This window comes from Molothrus ater, chromosome 8 (assembly GCF_012460135.2).
Source record: "Molothrus ater isolate BHLD 08-10-18 breed brown headed cowbird chromosome 8, BPBGC_Mater_1.1, whole genome shotgun sequence".
In the NCBI taxonomy this organism is placed as follows: Eukaryota; Metazoa; Chordata; class Aves; order Passeriformes; family Icteridae; genus Molothrus; species Molothrus ater.
The window spans coordinates 1,716,820-1,736,803 of NC_050485.2; the positions used below are offsets into that span (position 1 = coordinate 1,716,820).

Consider the following 19,984-nt stretch of genomic DNA (forward strand, 5'->3'; position numbering starts at 1 on the left):
CGCGGATGAGTCGCTGCGCGTGGCCGCTGCTGCGGCGGCTCCCGGCGCGCGCGGCGCTCGCGCTCCGCCATGGCGGCGGCTCCGCTCCCCGCGCGCGCCCCGCCGCCTCCTCCGCCTCGTCCTCAGCGAACGGGGACGGCGGCGCTTCCCGCCCCCCCGACACCTCGCTCTTCGTGCCCGTGCCGCTGAAACCCGGCCTCGGCGGTGCGGCCGAAGAAGATGTGGGCGCCGAGCTCACGCGGCCCCTCGACAAGGGTGAGTGCGGGCCGGCACCGTGAGGGGACGGGGCGGAGGTCCTGGGGCTCCGATCGTGAGGCCTCGGCCGCCCTCTGCCCGCCGGCGCTGGAGGCTGCTGGGGCCGCACCTCGAGCGTTCTGGGCCGCTCGGCTCGGGAAGGACGTTCGGGAGCTCGAGCTCGTCCGGAGAACGGGGCTGGGGCACAGATCGGATGAGGAGCGGCTGCGGGAGCTGCTGGGGCTCGCCAGGAGGAGAGCAGGCTCAAGGAACACCTCGCCGTCTACTGCTCCCTGCCAGGAGCCTGGAGGGGGTCGGACTCTGCTCCTAGGGAACAGCCTCAGGCTGTGCCAGGGGAGGCTTAGGTTGGACAGTGGGAGGAATTTCTTCACAGGAAAAGTGAATAAACATTGGAAAGGGCTGGAGTCACCATCTCTGGAGGTGTTTAAGGACAGACTGTGGCACACAAGGTGGTGTTTGGTCATAGGTTGGGCTCGATGATTGGAGAGGTCTTTTCCGGCTTAGTTGATTCTGTGACCGTGCTGAGGGAACTGGGCCCTGCTGCTCTGGGGTCCTTTCCTGGCTCAGAAACGCCCTCTCCCTTAAGAGCAGGGAGCCCTTCCCTGCAGCGTGTCTGACCTGTCGCTCACTGGGCCCGTGAAGGTGCAGTGGGACGAAGGCTGTTGATGAGATGGCATCTGCATGTACTGGGATTCTTGGAGCTGTGCTGTGCGGGGTGATCCTTCCAGCTCAGGCTGTTCTGTGATTGCCCAGGGCCCGTGGGCGTGCTCTGTGTGCGGGAAACTCCGCTGGCCCTTCCTCCATCCCCTGGTTTGGCCGGTCAGGGTAAAGGTGCTTGGCTTGGGGCGTGTCCCGCAGCCAAACTGCAGTCTTGCGCATTCCAGAACCATAGCTGTGTCTGAACTTTAAAGACGTAGTTTCCACAAATATTGATGTTACAGACCGAAGAGATTGTCTGTGTGTGAGTGTGCCTAGATTAGAAGTGGGAGAAGTGATAGGGCAAGGGGAAATGGCTTCAAATGGACAGAGGGTAGGTTTAGATTGGGTATTAGGAAAGAATTCTTTCCTGTGAGGGAGGTGAGGCCCTGGCACAGGGTGCCCCATCCCTGGCAGTTGGATGGGGTTTGAAGAAGCCCGAGATAGTGGGAGTGTCCCTGCCCATGGCAGGGGACTGGAATGTGAGATGGTCTTTAAGGTCCCTTCCAAGCCAGACAGTTCTGTGATCTTATGACTCCATGATCTTTAAAGACTGGTAAACAAGAGACAAGGTCTTGATTCTTTTGAAGTTTGCTGATCTGAAAGCATTAAGGGTGCAAATGGAAATCTTTCATATTTTCTCGTTAAGTGTTGTGATGACATTTATCTTAACTCCACAGTACAGGAGGATGGGCAAATTATCTTAATAGTTCAGAACTGTGGAGAGAAGAATATCTGGCCTTAAAAGCTAAAAAATCCCAGTCAGGATGAAGAATCCTGAACAGCTGTGATGTGAAAATCTGCGTTGTCAAACTTGTCTTTGGTATGAGTAGTGCATTCCAGGTGCCAATAAAGGTGAATGATGGCTTCTTACCTGTCCATTGCCTGTTCTCTCATTATTAGAGGAGCAGTTATGGTGGATTTCTTCAAAGCTATAACTAAAATGCTCTGGGAAAATAAGTATAGATTCTGTTTGGTCTATGCTAAGTCGTTGAGAACAGATTGGCTAAAATTATGTGGAAATTAACTACTTCAGACAGCCTGATGTTCTTCCCTGTGAGCCAGGCAAGGAATAGCAGCCAGGTGACCTGTGGGGTGCTCATCTGGCTCTCTTTGTTGCTGTCAACAATATCTTGAAAAAACAATGATGTATTTTAAAAGTATTGGTATTTTGAAACCCAATAATGTTAGAGAATGTTAAAAAATGAAATAAGTAGTCTTCCTCTGCTTCCCCCTTCAGGTTCTGACCACACACAGTATTATGCATCTGGTTATTTTTATATTTTAAATAAAGATAATTTGTCAGATTCTGCTGCTAAGTACTGACTAGATTCAATCAAGATGTGTATTTTTGAGCTTACTGGTTGCAGCTTGTGCAGAAACTTTGTTAGTGAGCATACCTGCAGTGTGAATCATCTTGTTAACTTGCTCCAGTGAGAGTGATTACAGTTTTCACGCTGGTCAAACACTGCTAGGAAGACTAAAGATCTTTTTAGAAGCTTACTTTTGTAAAGCCAGTTTTGTAAAAACTTCATAGCAGACCTGAAATTAATTCACTGCTTCTGTTTTCCACAGCTTCATAGGAAATGTATCCCTGTGATGAATGAATGCTTTCACTTGCTGATGAATGCTTTCAGTTTTGGTCGGTGTATCTTCTGTATCAGTCGTCACTGAATGTCAGGGCTTGGTAGATGCCCAGGTTGCATGGAGTGGACAATGGGAGTCTAAGATTTGGGGAGGAATTTGAAATAAAGCACTTCACTGGCCCAGTGGTAACAGACAGCCTGACTGCAGTGGGTTGTTGGCATCAGAGATACAGGGAAATGACTCCAAAGTCTTCCTGCAAACAGGGTTGAAACATCGAAATGAGTCTGATACATTGGAGACTAACTGAATGTTTTCTGAGCTTCACTGCAGTTGGGCTGTCTTTTTACAGAGAACCTTAAAAATGCTGCTGAGAAGTCCAAGTAATTGAGGGATAAGAGCTAAAACACAGCTCTGGAATGAGAGGTAAACAAAGGGAAATCTCAAAGCAGGAGTGGGTGGTAAAAGGGTGGTGATTGAGACAGGACACATGCTCTGAGTGTCATGTGCAGTTGGATAAGCTCACATGGGCTGCAGTGCCAGCTTTGTTTTGTTCAGATTTTCCTCATTGTTAGACAAGTGTCTGTGCTCAGGGAGGCTCCTGACCTTGGGCAGCGCGTCCCAATGTCACAGGCCTTGGATAGAAACGTGTTTGGCACTGACCTTTTAATCTCGTAGTCAGGCCAATGCGCTGTGAGCTGAGCTGCAGGGCTGATGATGTGTTACTTGCTCGAGCTTCTTGGGGAAGCTCTGAAGAGCATTGAGCCCTGTGCTTGCTTGTGCTGCACTGTTTTCCAGTCTGTCTTGGATTTCAGGGCCCTGAAACATGGGCGTGGATGCCTTCCTAGGAAATGTAATCCTGCTGGTGCCCTTGCTTCTTTGTTGCCTTTGGGAACATTTCAGAACACGAGTTAACCATTAAAACACATGGATGTGCATTTAAATTTGCCATATTCTTGTCAGCTGGTGATTTTCCTTGTGCCAAGTGGAATGTCTCTGTCACAGCTTTTTAGAGAGGCAATCTTCCAATAATTTAAAGTTGATTTCCTGGGAAGCTTTCCATGTCATGTCAGGCAGTTACAGAGTGAGTTGCAGAGAGCAGAGCCTGACAGTGTTGTGTGCAGTGACTTGTGCTACATTTGTCACTCCCAGCATTTTATAATGCAGGGGTCACAGACTCGAGTTTTAAGAATAATGTAAGGTCATGAATAGGTGTTCATGAAATTTCCTAGATTTTTTGTGGATTTCTGATCTGCTGTAGATGGAAAAGGGACACATCTTTTTGTACTGTCATTTAACTAACGTTTAATGAACTAAAATCAGTGTGTGCTTGAGTAAGTAGAATTTTGTTGTAACACTAAACTTGCCTTTTAGGAGAGGGAAAAGGGTTTATTAAAAAGTTTATAGGATTTTATTCAAAGAAAGCTGAGTAATTTGTTATACATCTGAAGAAACTCTGTTGTTTTTTTTTTTTCTTTTTTTTCTTCCTTCCATTTATTTAACCTGAGACAAGAAAGAGTACTGTGTCTGGATTACCTGATCCTTCTGAGGAGTCTGTCTTGGAAGCAGAGTGGAGGGAAGAACATAGCTCAGGATGTTGATTAAAAGCTGTCACCAAGTAGCTCAAGCAGATTTGCTTTTCATATTAAAACCTCCTGATGGGTGCTGATAAAAAGCAAACAAAAACCCACCCCAAAACATTAATTAGTTTGTTCCATGACTTGTTAGCTGCACATTCCCATCTTTATGGTTTCCTTTCAAGTACCAGGGGGCATGGCTGGCACCACCTTCTTATTCTGCTGCATTTGAAGGTTGCCCTCCACAATAGCCCCAGTCTCACTCCTTGATTTTATTTGATTTAGGGGGAGTTCATTTGTGTCTGTTGAGCATGGAAAGATTGCCTTTCTCCAGAGTATAAACCAGGATCTTTGGGCCAGGAGAATGTGATTAAATTTTGAGGAAGCTAAAAAAAATTTATTCTTTTTCTACAGGTGAAGTCCTAAAAAACTTAAATAAGTTCTACAAAAGAAAAGAAATTCAAAGACTAGGAGCTGAAAATGGACTAGATGGTAAGAAAATGTTTTAAGTTTATATTACTTTAATGTGAAATCTCTTTTACTTCAAATATGGTATTAGATGTGATCTTTTTATCACAGCACTGCTTCTTTACATTGTCTCTGTGTCCTGGTTTGATAAGGAAGTGAGTTTTTTGGGAGAAAAACTTAGTTCAAAAAACCTTTATATTTACTTTTAATAGCTTGTATTAAGGTACAGCTTTTTAATGAACTGCTTCAGTGTTTTATTGGGTGTTTACAAATAGAATTTTCTGATCCTGGCCACATTAATTTTATTATTTTTCTTTCTTCTTTTTTTTCCCCAGCTCGCCTCTTTCACCAGGCATTTATAAGCTTTAGGAAATATATCATGGAATCCAGTTCTGTGAGTGCTGATTTGCATATTATTCTCAATGATATATGCTGTGGTGCAGGCAAGTATCTGGAATGCTTGTAAAATAAAATGTAATTTTTACTTGGTTTTGTCCTATATACTTACTTATGTACATGTGAACCCCCTACTGAGAATGATTATTCAATATGATTGAGAATTAATTCACTTCTGTCAGAGAGATTAAAAATCCCTGCTTCCCTGTCAGAAACATCTGTGCCCATCCAAGGGAATGTTCAGTTATGAAATCTTCTGAAGTGGAAGTGAAAGATGTGGAGGTGATAGCAAGAAGCAGCCTGTGGTTGTACAGCATCTGTTCAGGGCTGAAATGAAAGCAGTGCTGCTCTGTTTGTTCCTCTCTCTGAAATCCAGTAGTCACTAGGGGGCACCTGGAGAGCTCTGTGCCAGCTGGTGGCTCTGGGGACAGCTTTGTGACAGTGCTCTGTTCCCTGTGGCACCCACAGAGGCGTCTTTGCCTGCTTAGTGCATCCTGTATTGGCAGGACCAGCAATGAACTGAGAGGTGAGGCCAGCTGGGAGCCCCAGAATCAGCTTTCTCCAGGGTTTGAGCTGCACACTGTGGGATTTAATGATGGCATTTTAAAGGTTGCAGTGGCTGTTAGTTTTGTCTTAAAATGTAACTGTGTCGATTTGAAATGTTGGCCATCTTAGGAAATTGTCTCATTGTATTTCTTGTGCATAAAATATTCCACAGGGTTTTCTCATTTCTACTCCTTATCTGGTTATAGATGAGCATTATGCCCTATAACTCATATACAGAAATACTGACATTTTTAAATTTGAATTTTGCTTGTCCAAAGATGATAATTAAATATACTACAGTTCTAAAAAAATTTCCACAATAATTTTTATTAATTGAATAATGCTCAATTTAACCTCCCCCAAAATCAAACATCATCCCAAACAAAATGAAGACACTCCAACAAACTCCAAACCACTGCTTTTTCCTTTTGTGTGTGTATGTTTGATAATAATTTTTTAGATCAGGACAGTTCTATGAAATTCTAAGAGAGCTGGACAGTAGGAGTGTGACCTGAGATGAGACCTTTAACACCCACAAGTCTACTGTGCAAACATTCAGAAGAATGAACCTGGATTTCTCTTCTGAGTTGATTTTAGAGTTTAGAACCAGCATTCTAAGTTTTGGTAGCTTGGAGAAGCTGCAAATCTGTTTTTCTCTGTTCATTCATAAAAGCACTTTAAAAGATTTCTCCTCCTGTCCTGTCCTGTCCTGTCCTGTCCTGTCCTGTCCTGTCCTGTCCTGTCCTGTCCTCCCCTCCCCTCCCCTCCCCTCCCCTCCCCTGGATTTGGGAAGAAGGGGCTAAAATCTTCTTAGGACAGAGAGCTGTTTCTCATCCAGCTTTTCCACAGTTTCTCATTTTTACTTAGAAGTTCTGTAGGCAAATAGGCTGAGCAGAATGAATATACTGAAATGAGATGCACTTTTTCATGTTATTGTGTTTGTATTCATTGCTAAATGAGTCCATGTACTTGTGTTAGTTTCCCTTTCTGCCCCTGAGGTGATTATTGAATTTTGTAGAGAGCCAGAATTGCAAGGAGTACATAAGTGTGGGGTGGAAATGGTAGAAAATACTTTTCAAAGCTTTTAATGAAGGTAGACACTCAGACAAGCACAGAAACTTTCTGAAAAGGATTTGTTCTTCCAGGTCACGTGGATGATCTGTTCCCATTTTTCCTGAGGCACGCGAAGCAGATCTTCCCCATGCTGGACTGCATGGATGATCTGCGCAAGATCAGCGACCTGAGGCTGCCCCCCAACTGGTCAGTGTGCTCCAGTGTCTGCTCTGGTTCCTTTTCTTACTGCCATGGAATTCCATAGTCTGTGGATTCAACAGTTTCAGTGCTCTTCTCTGGTTTTGCAATAATTTGTGTCAGGAACTCTTGTATTTTTTACAATGATTAAAAAAAAAATAAGATTATGTTAGGTATGAAAGTCACTGAGTTGGTGTGGTTTTTCCAGGAGAATGTCTTCTGACAATGTGTTTGGGAGGTAACACATCAAAACATTAAAATATTGATAAGCTCAAGGAGAGAGAATTGCAGGACTAATGAGAATTATTTTGAACACAGTGTGTGAATTTCACTCTGAATCTTTGAAAGCATTGTGTGACTTAGAAGATCAATGTGTAAGACACAGTAACCTCTTTATACTGTCTCTAAGAACTTGATATTTCTGCTTTCAACACACATTAAAATTATTAATAAATAAACGCTTAAGATAATTTCAAGTTTCTCCTGAGTCAGTAGCCAGATAATGTTCAACAGATCTGCTTTTTTCTCATTTTTACTTAGAAGTTCTGTAGGCAAATAGGCTGAGCAGAGTGAATATACTGAAATATACTTTTTTGTCTTTGCTTTAGGTATCCAGATGCCAGGGCTATTCAGAGAAAGATAATATTCCATGCTGGTCCTACAAACAGTGGAAAAACTTACCATGCTATCCAGAGATTTTTGTCAGCCAAATCTGGAATATACTGCGGTCCACTAAAACTTCTGGCTCATGAGATCTTCCAAAAGAGTAATGATGCTGTCAGTATGTCAAATTACTTACCAACACCCTTAGTACTGGAACAGTCTCATGAATGCAAGTCTGTCAAGTTCTGTGGTGGCCCCAGGTGGTCCTGGAGCCCTTGGCTCTGCAGTGGTGTCAGCTCATGTGGAATCAGTTGTGCATTTCTGCTTTAGCTGCAGAATGGACCAGTGCTGTCCCCAGAGCCTGTGCTGTGCAATCATCCCTGTAACTGCCTCTGTTCTTCTGGGATTTGTTGCTTCCTGGATTAGCCAGGTTCTGCTATTAGGTTTTTTATGCCTTCTTTTGCCCATGACCTTTATTATAGCTTGTACACAAAAATTTACTCTTGCTTAACTCCCCTCAGCCTTCTGCTTCAATGTATAAATATATTTCACTTCACCATCCTTGAAAAATTCTGCAGATTTAGATGTGTTGAAGAGCAGTGCTGTATATCAGGTCTCACCTAGAGGAAATTCTCATTAGTGTTTTATGTTGCTTTTGGCATATTTTGGGGGCTCCTCAACAGTGTGTTTCCAGCTGCAGAGAGCCAGACCAGTTCTGAAGCACTGCAAGCAGTACAGTACAGTACAGTAGTGATGTTGTGATTTCTCTTTTTTGATGTAGAATTTGTAACTCCTAGTATCACTCTGTCCAAGCAGCACATCAGAAAGATTGTTTAGTCCTAGGAGACAGCTGTAATGCTGTCATACATACATACATACATGTGCTATGTATTCACAGAGTGACTGTGGGTACAGTCAGTGATGTTCCTTGCTAGGGATAACTGAACTTTTCTCCCTTGTGTTTAGTGTGTGTGAGAACTTTTCAGTGGCTGGTTCCTGGATTATGGATCATGTTTGGGCCCTTGGAGCTTGAACAGGGCTCTGCAGGGGGCTTTAGGTATGGATGGAGCAGCCATCAGCACCAAGGAGGGTAGGGCAGGCAGGGTGGTGGCCTCAGCTGTGTCTCACAGCTGGTCCTCACGAGCTCTTGCTGTGTGAGCGTAAGGCAGCAGGGTAATCGCCAAAGGAACTGGAGCTTGCAAGGCTCCTTCACTGCTGGGCCTTGCTTTATGAGCCCCTTGTACTCTTCTAACAGTTCTTTGGTGGCAGATGTGACAGCTCTGAAATGTTCAGGGGAAGATGTCACCTCCTGCAGGAGTAGGGGAAGGTATCAAATTACAGATACCATCTCTTCATTAAACCTTCACTCTGACAGGACTTAAATACAAGGCACAAGTCTCTCAAGGCTGAGTAGTTATTTCCTGGATAGCTTCTTTTACACTGTCCTGAAACTACTGTAAGAAACTGGTTTTGTCCTCTTTGGAAAGGGGATTCTTTCATGTTCAAGAATCTTACCCTGAGATTTCTGAATGCCTTTAGAACGTGCCCTGTGACCTGGTGACAGGAGAAGAGCGTCTGTTTGCCAATGAAGACTCCAGACAGGCTCCTCATGTCGCGTGTACCATTGAAATGTGCAGCACTAATACACCTTGTAAGTGCACAGAATTGTTTCTGTCCTATCTCTGGTATCCTTGTGTGTTATTGTGTGTGTTATTCCTTGGACTCAAAAGTAGCTGAGCTCTTCTTTTTCACTCTTATTTCAACAATTCCTGAACTATGATAGGGCAGTTCAAGAAACATGGATCATCTCAGAATAGCTTTTTGGTGATAGAGGATTAGCTTTGTCTGAGCAACCACTTTGAGGAAACCTTTAAAATTCCTTCAATTCCTTCATGTCTTGTACTACTGTTCTAGATGCTCTTCCTTGGTGCATCTATTTTTCTTCTTTTGTTTTAAGATGAAGTTGCTGTGATTGATGAAATTCAGATGATCCGAGATCCTGCCAGAGGCTGGGCTTGGACAAGAGCCCTTCTAGGTAAGCTTGGTTGTGTTGGCAGTGAATTACCTTAATGGCACATGAAATACAAACTTAGCAGTCAGTAGAGTCATTAGTGGTTATGTGATACAAAATAAAAGTATTTATTTTTCATGTCTTCTCACAGCAAGTTAGAGAGATACTCTGCCTCAAAGGATTTGTCTGCATGACAAGAAGCTACCTGTCATGTTTTGCTTAACAAATGGGTCTTTAAAATTTTGTTCAGATGCCTCTTTTATTTTTCCTTCCTTGGATAATAAGGAGTCTTTACTACCTTGTCCTTTTACATTGACTATTTCCAAGAAGTATGCTTTTCTGTTCAATTAAAACACCAGTTTTCGAGATACTACCTTTGTAGAGATTGTGCTAAATAATGGTAACTTTAAATATTTTATAGTGTTAATTTCAAATGTCTCATTTATAGAGCTGCATCAATCTGTTCTGTTCTTACAAGAATGCTTATTTTGATAATTTTAGAATTTTTCTAGAGGAATTTTTGAAACAGTTTTCCTTGTATTTGGAACAGAAGTTTGGAATCTGATTCCCTCTTGACCCTTTCTTTCATTGCTTTTGATTCTAAGTTCAGCAGATTTGTCACACTTCCTCTGTTTTTCCCTTTTGTGTTCTGACTGAATTAGAGGTGAATTCATGCAGAAAACAAAACTCCTCAGTTCTGCTATGGTTTGGGAGTTAGTAAAGCATGAGTAGTAAGTAAAACATCCCCAAAGCTTTGCTCCATTTGTTCAGTGGCTGAGGGTACCTCTTGTTTTGGCTGAGAGGGTGCAGAGAGGTATTGGCTGCTCTCATTATCACACGGATGAATTGTCAATATCACCTGCTGGTAAGAGATCAAGAGCAGCTCTAGGGAAATGGTGTATTGTGGGAGAGGCTTTAGGTGCAGGTTTGGGTTGTTGAAGGAGGTGAAATACAGTCTTTATTGTGTTTAGCAACCAAAATATGATATTTTGATACCTTAAGAGCCAGCTAAAGCTACTGTTGTATATAAACAAGTAATATTTTGCTTTTTATTTTACTGGGCTTTGTTCAGGCCTCTGTGCAGAAGAAATCCATGTTTGTGGAGAACCTGCTGCTATTGACTTGGTCACAGAGCTCATGTACACTACAGGGGAGGAAGTTGAAGTAAGTAATTCTGAGAAGCTGTGAACACAACATCAGGTTCTCTTTGCTTTCCTGTAAAACAGGAAAAAAATGTAGGGTCCTTTTAGGAGTATCACTGCTCAAAGTTGTCCTGCAGGAAGTCTTGTATGATGGTGTTTGCAGGGGTCTTAGGATGAGGAAAGAGATGAGAACGTTGACTCCATGTTTCAGAAGGCTTGCTTTATTATTTCATGATATATATTATATTAAAACTATACTAAAAGAATAGAAGAAGAAGGATTTCATCAGAAGGCTAGCTAAGAATAGAAAAGGAATGATCACAAAGGCTTGTGACTGACTGAGACAGTCCAGACAGCCGGGCTGTGATTGGCCATTAATTAGAAACAACCCCATGAGCCCAATCCCAGATGCACCTGTTGCATTCCACAGCAGCAGATAACCATTGGTTACATTTTGTTCCTGAGGCCTCTCAGCTTCTGAGGAGAAAAAATCCTAAGGAAAGGATTTTTCAGAAAATATCATGGCTACAGTCTTGTTAAACTGTTTCTCAATTTCTGTAAAGCAAAGATGTTGCAAAGTTCTTTCCTTCCCTTTTTAAATAGTGGTAGTGTTTTTCTGTAAGAAGATAAGTGGTTTGCTGAGTTCCCTTTAGGGGATGCTGCAGCTGGTACAGCTCTTTATGGATTTTTACAGCTCTCATCTTCCAGGGGGACACGGTGCTCTCGAGTTTGCTGACTTTGCAGGATGTGTTGCTGGTTACTCTCTACATGATATAATTTGAGTTTAAAAAGTGCCCTTTTTGACAACTTGAATTGTAGGTCCGAAGCTACGATCGCCTGACTCCTCTGGCTGTGCTGGATTATGCCTTGGAGTCCTTGGATAACCTCCGTGCTGGGGACTGCATTGTCTGTTTCAGTAAGAATGACATTTACTCTGTCAGCCGCCAGATTGAAGCCAGAGGATTAGAATGTGCTGTCATCTATGGCAGTCTGCCACCAGGTAAAGCACTGTGCTTTTATTGTTAAGGGAGTGTTCTGCTTCTTGTGCTTTTCTTAGGAGAAAACCCCCTTGTACTGCTTGCTTTATTTTAAAATAAAGCAGTGCTACTTTCCTAGTTTTGCTTCTTTATATAGCTAGAGAAAGTAATCAGCTTTCATTGACTGGTGTTTTAATCTTGGGATTAGACCTTTATTATGTACTTAATTTTGATCTTCAGATAGATGTAATTAAATGAGGTCTATCCACAGCTCTGGGAATGATTTAAATCCCTCCTGCCTCTTCCCCCCATCTGTGGCCAAATATCAATCCAATACCAATTTCTTTCTTTTTTTTTTTTTTTTCTCAGCCTATTATAATTGGACTTAGTGATGTGTTGTCTTTATTATGTATGAAGTTTGCTATGTGAAGTGTTCTGTCATTCTGTTTTAGGAACAAAGCTTGAACAGGCAAAGAAATTCAATGATCCTGATGATCCATGCAAAATTTTAGTTGCTACAGATGCAATTGGAATGGGACTCAATTTGTAAGTACTTGCAGCAGGTTATGGTACTTTTATTTTCCTTTGGGTCTGATGGCCACATTAATTTCTTTGCTTTTTGTGTCCCCAGTCTGATTGTTGTTAACTCATCTAAATATCTGCTGTGTCTAGATAACACAGTACATACATTTCAGTTTTGAAGTAGTGATCAATTTGGTTAGGCAGAACTAAGCTTTATTTTTAAAACTGGTTCCTAGAACTAAATGCCTCCCTGGGCCTAATTCAGTGTGATGGTTGGCAGAACTAAGCTTTATTTTTAAAACTGATTCCTAGAACTGATTGGCTCCCTGGGCCTAATTCAGTGTGATGGTTGGCCGTGGATGACAGGCCCTGCTGGATGAACTGGAGTCAAATGGGCTGGGTTGTCAGTTACCATTCTCTTGCATGCTGAAGGACATGCAGTCACATCATTACAAACTACTGTGGCAGGTGCTGGTGAATGGATTGGAAGGCAATTAGGACATAATTGATATGTGCAGGGATGATTATTCTTCTGCCAGTAGCCTTCTCCTGCCCTTTAGAATATGCTATGTCCCTAAGTACTATCTGTGATACCCTAATTTATAGAGGAGAAAAGACCTTATAAAAAAGCAAAAGCTTTAATTCTTCATATTGGAAATAATTTGCAAAAAAGGATTCCTCTTTGTTTTTGTTGAAATATTTCAGGTGTATAAGAAGAATAATTTTTAACTCCATAGTGAAGCCGACTGTGAATGAGAAGGGGGAGAAGGAAATAGACACCATCACCACCTCTCAGGCGCTGCAGATCGCGGGCAGGGCCGGGCGCTTCGGCTCCTCCTTCAAGCAGGGCGAGGTCACCACCATGCACCGCGACGACCTCGCCCAGCTCAAGGAGATCCTCAGCGAGCCTGTGCCTCCTGTCCAGGTGAGAACCTCAGTACCCAGCCTAAACACCTCTGCTCTGGGGCTGGATTGTGATATTCTGATCCCATGTTATGTCTCCTTCTGTTTGCAACCCATAAAAATGAGTTGTGCCAGAGTGATTTTGGATATACGTCCCATTTGGAGACTTGTGGCATTCACATTCTCTGAAAAAATTCCTTCACCCAGGGTTTTTCTCCTGGGAAGCTGAGAAGCCTCAGAGAAAAGGAAATCAATTCTTATCTCATTTGCTTCTCCTGTGTTGTGCTCACATGTGGAATGTGTTTGGAGATTGTTTACCCACAGGTGATTGTTCCATTGGATTCTGCTGTGAGTTGTGTTCATTCTTTGGCCAACCAGGGCCAAACTGTGTTGAGACTTTGCAGAGTCAGGAGTTTTCATTATTATCTTTTTAGCATTCAGTAAGTATCTTTTCTGTATTCTTTAGTATAGTATAGTATTCTTTAATACTATACTATACTAAAGTATAGTATAGTATTATACTATTATATATATATAAAATATATAGTATCATAATATATATATATAATATAGTATAATAATACTACACAATAGTATATATATATTATTATACTATTATATTATTATAATATAGTATAATAAAGTAATTAGCCTTCTGAGAACATGGAGTCAGATGCATCATTCTCTCCCCTCATCAGTGGACCTGCATTTACAATAGAGACTTGCTGTGCTGCTTTTATATTAAATCTGCTCTTTTAAGAATTAAAAGCTCAAGCACAAAAGCTCTTTAAGTTTCAGCTGAGTGTGCTAAATAAACTTGCATTTTGTCTTTCAATGTGTTACTTCTGGTGCATTAACTTTTAAACAATATTAAGAATTAATGAAAGTTTTTTCTTTCTTTTCCATTTAGGCAGCTGGCCTACATCCTACTCCTGAGCAGATAGAAATGTTTGCTTATCATCTTCCTGATGCCACTCTATCCAACTTAATTGTAAGGATGATCAAAATATTAGCTTCTGCTTTAAAAATGGAGTATAACTAATAGTCCTTGCTTTGTACAAACCTGCCCTTGGGAGGCCTGACAGACAGCCTTGTGTGTATTTTTTTATCAGTTGGATTCTTCTCTCTGCCACACAAGTGACTGCAGATAGCTTTAGGATGTTCAACTTCTCTATGCTAAACTTGGAAGTTTTGAAACGTGTCAGTCATTTTTACATGTGTTTAAAACTGTGCAGCAGCTTTTTCATTCCAGTTTTTCTGAATTTTAAATGTAGATCTTTAGGTCTGAGGCTGAAAATATTAGAGATCTAAATTTAGATAAATTATTTAAAAATTCCTAGGAAACTGGTCATGACAGATTTCTACACATCTGAAAGTTACCTGATTGTTTTTCCTGTTTCTCTGGATTTTGTGGTTAAACTGTGTAACTTTTAGAAAACTGATTTGATCTCCTCTTTAAATAGATACCAGTTCTTTTGGATATACAAAAACATTAAAAAATAGAAATTAAGATTCCAATACTGTACTGAAAAAACATTATCACAGCTTTTAGTAAACTGAGAAATCCTTGGCAGCTTTCATGGTTTTAAATGTGCATTATTGTTCCTGCTGATCTGCTGTTATGTAGCAAAATGCAGATTTCTAACCTTGAAATAAAAGATTAAACCTGGAGACTTCTTGGAAGACTTAGCCTGGTCAGGTAACAGCACATCTTTAAAATATTTAAATTAGAAATTCTGGGCTGGTATAGTAGTGTTAAGATAAAAACCTTGTGTTGTTTTTGATCTCTTAAATATTCAGACACATATTTAATTTAAAAGCTCATAGTTTCTTTAAAGATGTTTTAAAAAAATCTTTCAAAGATTTGCATTAGAGAAATTATTTTGGGGGCCCATAAAATTCCCCCTGCAGGGTGCACTGCATCTTCCATTTCTCCAGACCTTGAGTGTGTCTCATATTTTCTTTGAACTCCTCTATTGCAATACTAGATTTAGCTTGTTTTCTTTCTTCCTAAAATAGATCTGATCCTGACATTGAGCTAAAAATACCTCAATTATTGAATTGGGTGCTGTAAAGGTAGCTTTTTGGGTCATGCTAAGTGACAAACCTGGAGAACTTTCTAAACATAGTGGTGACTGGTTCCTGTGATAGTGTTCTCTGTAACTAAAATGTACCCTTCCAGAACTTTGTTATTTAGGAGACTGATTGAAAGTGTTTATATAAAGTATAGTGTGTTGTGTCTTCTCCTCTGATCCTGTGTTGGAGAATTTAATGCAAATTCTGCTAAAAGAGCAGGGGGAACTCCCCTGCCCACTTTTTTATTACTGCTGCCAAATTTGATGGTTTTTAATTGTTCTTTCAGTAGAGCTAGTCTTTCAAACTCTAAAGAATTTTTTGGTTTGGTAAGACAAAGTTGAACAAGCCTCTCCTGTACTAACATTCTTACATTTGGTTTTATTTTCCCAGGATATTTTTGTGAGCCTCTCCCAGGTCGATGGGATGTACTTTGTCTGCAATATTGATGACTTTAAATTTCTGGCAGATATGATTCAGCACATTCCACTCAATCTGAGATCACGATACGTCTTCTGCACTGCACCCTTGAACAGGAAAGAGCCTTTTGTGTGTACCACTTTGCTGAAGGTCAGCTAGTTTTTTTCCCTCAAAAAAATGTGGTGTTTATGTTGTACCAAGAGGGTTTTGGTGCACTGGGACTGTATCTAGCTGCTGGATTTGTTGTGGGCTTTGCTACCAGATCATTTGAAACCATTCTTAAAGTGCTTACAGGTAGTATGAGGGGATAACAAATAGCTAGACATGTATTGAATTCTTCACTATTTTTATTGACCAGAGCTTTTAACCTCTGAAAACTGCTTCTCATGATGGAAATTAAAGTTGGGATAGCTTTTCTGCTGATTGCCTCTGAAAATCCTACTGCTTGTCCTTGTCTGTGAGCTCTGAACTGGGAGAGATGATGAGAGTGGTGTTTCCTGGTCACTTGTGCACTGTTAAGCTTTGCCACCAGCATGTTCCTAAAATCAGTCATTAAAAACCAAGTTACTGCTCCTTTGAGCTGTTGGCTTGCCAACAGAAGAAGAGAATGTGGGATTAAGGGTGATTGCTGATGCTATAATACAGTTACACAGCATTTAAACCTCAGAAAACACAGAGCTGTAAGTTGCTCTCAGAATTATGTCACTGTGCTTTTCAGGCCTGGATGAATTGGTTTTTGCTGTGCCCCAGGAGTGATTATTTTGAGGAATTTCTAGTCAGCTGACTTCAGTTTTGCAGGTTTAATAATAACATAACTTGGGACTGTTGCTTTGTTAGACAGTATTTTCATTGTTCCCTTTTTAAAGACTGCATTAAACTTTTAAAATTAAATAGTATAAAAATGAAACTGATGTGGTGCCCTCATGTTACAAATATTAGAACCCTGCTTTTCAGAAATGGCTAGTAATCTTTAAAAAATGAGTGATTTAATAAAGAGTTGAAAGAAGTGCTTCCTTAGGAAAATGATGAGCTTTTGGATTCCAAGTAGTGAAGGTGCAGAGGGCATAATGCAGTGTTAGAGGCTGTTGTGAATGCTTGTGTGAATTTAAGCCCCATTCCTTGGCCAAGAAAACCCACTTTAGTGTCAGCCAGATAGGAAGCACTTATTCCAAGTCATGAGTACTCTTGAAAATTTTAGATTTAAATCTTACTTGACTTGTTTTTCTGTTAGTTGAAGAGCTGAGGTGTCTGGGTTTCAGAAGAGTGGATTTCTAGGGCAGATTAATCTGTGGGTAGTGTGTTTCCTAAACCAGGGAATACATTTAATATTCCAAACTCTGGCAACCCTGAAACAAGATAATTAACCAAATAGGGAGAGGAGGATTAAAAAAGACACAAAGTCCATCTGCTTTGCTAGATGCAGTCAAATGCCTTCAGTGTTACACTTTTCTGGATAGCTCTGTGCTTTTGTTGCTTAACTCTGTGCATGGCCCATGGACAAATTGTGTTAATGAGGCCCTGGAAAGGAGAGGTGACTCCTGTGTTGAGTAATTAAGTAAAAGAATGTGTGGCATTTGGGTTGTGTAAAACAAAGCAGGTGTTTTATGGAGTATTCTGTGCAGACTCTGGGGAATTTAACTCTTTGGGGATCTCTTCTTTCCCGCTGGAGGACCTGCCTGAATGTGTTTGTTTTTCAGTTTGCACGGCAGTTCAGTAGAAACGAGCCGCTGACCTTCGACTGGCTCTGCCGGCACACCAAGTGGCCCTTGGCTGCTCCAAAGAACATCAAGGAACTTGTACACCTCGAAGCTGTGCATGATGTTTTTGACCTCTATCTGTGGTTAAGGTACTGTCTTTGTGCTTGAAGACTGTTTATTTTTTTCCTGTTATTTATGACTTGCAGTCCTAGAAGTGCAGTGTCTACAAGCCCATATGTGGGTGGTGCAGGATGGGCTCCTTTGGCATTTTAGAGGATCTTGACAAATCAGTATTGAGGGAGTGAGTTCTGCAGACAGCAGTTTGTGATTGACAGAAGGAGAAGGGTAGAAACAAGGACTGGAGAAGCTGAAATGCAAATTAAAATATGTATTCCCATGCAACGTGTAATGGATATTCATTTTACTTAGTACATATCCCATTTTTGTCCCAGTGAGAAGGTTTAATTGTGTGTTCTTTTGCCTCTCTTCAGTTACCGCTTCATGGACATGTTCCCTGACGCTGCCCTTGTAAGGGACATCCAGAAGAAACTGGATGACATTATACAGATTGGTGTCTGCAACATCACAAAGCTGATCCGAGCTTCCCAGTCTGCAGCTGCCCCTGGCACAGCTGAGGTGGTGCCAGAAGATTTTCCTCTCTCAAGGACTCAGAGGGAGCCCAGGGCGGTGTCAGAGCGCCACGGTGCAGCCTCCACAGAGGCTCTGTCCACCGCAGTGGAGGCTGCAGGGCTCAGAAGAGCCAAGAACGTGAGACCCTCCCGGCTGGGGGGCAGGCAGGAGGAGCTGAAAAGCTATGGACGGGGATCCCTTGCCAACAGACTGCTGAGGGAGGGACTTCTGACACAGGAAATGCTGAGACAGCTGGAGAGTGAGTGGCAGGATCAGCACAGGAATGGTAGATATGGCTTTGGCTCAAAAAGAGATGATCAGCATAGTTCAAAGGAAACGAGAAAAAAGAGAAAATAGAACCGTGCCCTAATTCTGTTTAGTTTTTATTCATGAAATAAAATACTATTTTAATAACTTCTTTGGCATTTCATGTTTACACTGCTGCAGCTCCTTGATGCTTTTCCTTCTCCTGTGACCAGTAATGTGAAGCACTCAGAGAACTGGACTCTTCAAAGCTCAGAGGCCATAAGTTTGTTTTAACCACGTAGCTGTACACTCTCAATCATGGTGTTCAGCATCAGTGTATGATCTACTGCTGTGTGAAAATTTGAACTTGGTGTCTTCTTGCAAGATATCCTCTCATCATCAATAAATGTCAGAAATTTCACTAGTAATGAATTAGCTACTCATTCCACCCCTTCCCAAAGGGCAGAGTTTAACAGACCACAAACAAGTGATGAACAGCCTGGAACAAAATTGGCTTAGAATGGTGATAGGAGTCATGTGCCTCTAACCATTGTGTCCTGTGAAAATGTGTAAGGAGGTTAAAAGCATTTGTGCTAATGTATCAGGAGTGATGGAATTCTGGCCACAAGAATTTTGGAGTGAATTTCAGTTCTGTAATCTGAGGGATAATTGTGATGCTGTGTGATTTGGTTTTCATATGAGCAGCTTTAAGGTGTGCTTTGGAACTCCCAGTTTGGATGCTGGAGAGTGGAAAGAATCAGATGCTGAAACTGCTGTGTGTTTACAGAAATGGGTTTCAGCACTTGTACATGTTGCTGGGCTGCCTGAGGAGAATAATGCTGTGTACAAGTGCACAGGTCCTGCTTGTGTCATTGTTGGGAAACCTTTAAGATCCTGGCTGAGTTTCATTGTCAAATACCTGACTTTATGAAATGATCAGCTGTGGTTCTTTGCAGGCTGAAGTTTGCTCTGCATCCCCTTTTCTTTCTCCTGGTACCAGTCCCTTATGCTGCTGTTCAGAAAGAAATCTGCAGCAGTTTGAAAACTGTTTTTACAGCTGTTTTCAGTGTAGCTCATATACTCTTTCCTCATTGTTTACTAAAAAGCAGGCAGTGTGTAAATGTTTCTAGCCAGTGTGATCTCCTGCTGCTTTCAGTACAGTGCTGGTGGGAAGAGAAAGTTTTAGCTCCTTTCCCTGCAAAGCCACATCTTTTTTTCCTTCCCCAAGAAAAACCAAGCAGCTCTATGTGTGTGGCAGTGGCCACGTGAGTGTTGTGGATTTTCTGTTCTGCAGATTTGCTGTTTAGCTTTGCTTTCCCAGAGTGCTGCTGAACAGCAAGCTGCACAGAGTGCAAGCTTGCATTAACCCTTCCAGGTGTGCTGTATTTGCTGTCACACTGCTTGTGTGATGTGGGTTGTGTGATGGAGTGCCATCAGTTGCTCTTGGCACTCACTGTAAAGGAAGCAGTAGTTACTCAAGCTGAGGCACATTCTGCCCACTTGTGTTGTTCCATTTACCCGTGGGACTGCACTTCCCCCAGATCCAGGGTGGATGTGCAAACCACTGTTTGAAACCCCCTTGGTTGTCCACCATGGACAACTCTCATTTTCTCTGCCCAGTGTGTGAGGTTGGCTTGTGGGAGACCCACAGTGATAGTGTGCTTTGCTCTGTTAGGCTGAATTTGTGCTTTAATCACACAGTAAGCTGAGTGCTAGTGTATATTTCTGAGCAAGGAAAGAGTGTCTGGGACTTCAGGGTGTAAGCCAGCCTTGTGTTTCAGCACCAAGCCTTGCAATAAAGAACCTAAATGACTATAAGCATTCTTTTTTGTATTTTGCTGAGATTAGCACTTTGCTTAACTCGCTGCTTGTTTCCATAGTGACTCCATAGTAACTGTTTTAGAGGCCCTGAAGTTTATTCAGGCGTTTCCAGGCTGACTTTATGAAAGTTTTCTTTTCTTCTGAGCTAATGGTGTGGCTGTCATTG

General features: G+C 41.8%; 1 protein-coding gene across 2 annotated transcripts; it reads left to right on the forward strand.

The window, feature by feature from the left end:
* The first annotated feature begins 37 nt into the window (after window positions 1-37).
* SUPV3L1 (Suv3 like RNA helicase) lies at window positions 38-18,425 on the forward strand. 2 transcript variants are annotated; one of them, XM_036385743.2, is made up of 15 exons: window positions 38-255; window positions 4,527-4,604; window positions 4,916-5,023; window positions 6,668-6,782; window positions 7,382-7,550; window positions 8,916-9,027; window positions 9,334-9,411; window positions 10,460-10,551; window positions 11,349-11,529; window positions 11,959-12,052; window positions 12,734-12,953; window positions 13,842-13,922; window positions 15,398-15,574; window positions 17,122-17,270; window positions 17,613-18,425. In XM_036385743.2, exons 3-15 carry the CDS (start codon window positions 4,960-4,962, stop codon window positions 18,106-18,108), a joined length of 2,028 nt encoding a protein of 675 aa, XP_036241636.2. In that variant the 5' UTR covers window positions 38-255; window positions 4,527-4,604; window positions 4,916-4,959; the 3' UTR covers window positions 18,109-18,425. The 2 variants fall into 2 exon arrangements, with proteins under 2 accessions (XP_036241636.2, XP_036241637.1); XM_036385744.2 differs by lacking the exons at window positions 38-255; window positions 4,527-4,604; window positions 4,916-5,023; window positions 6,668-6,782 and having other exon boundaries at window positions 7,422-7,539.
* Window positions 18,426-19,984: the final 1,559 nt, after the last annotated feature.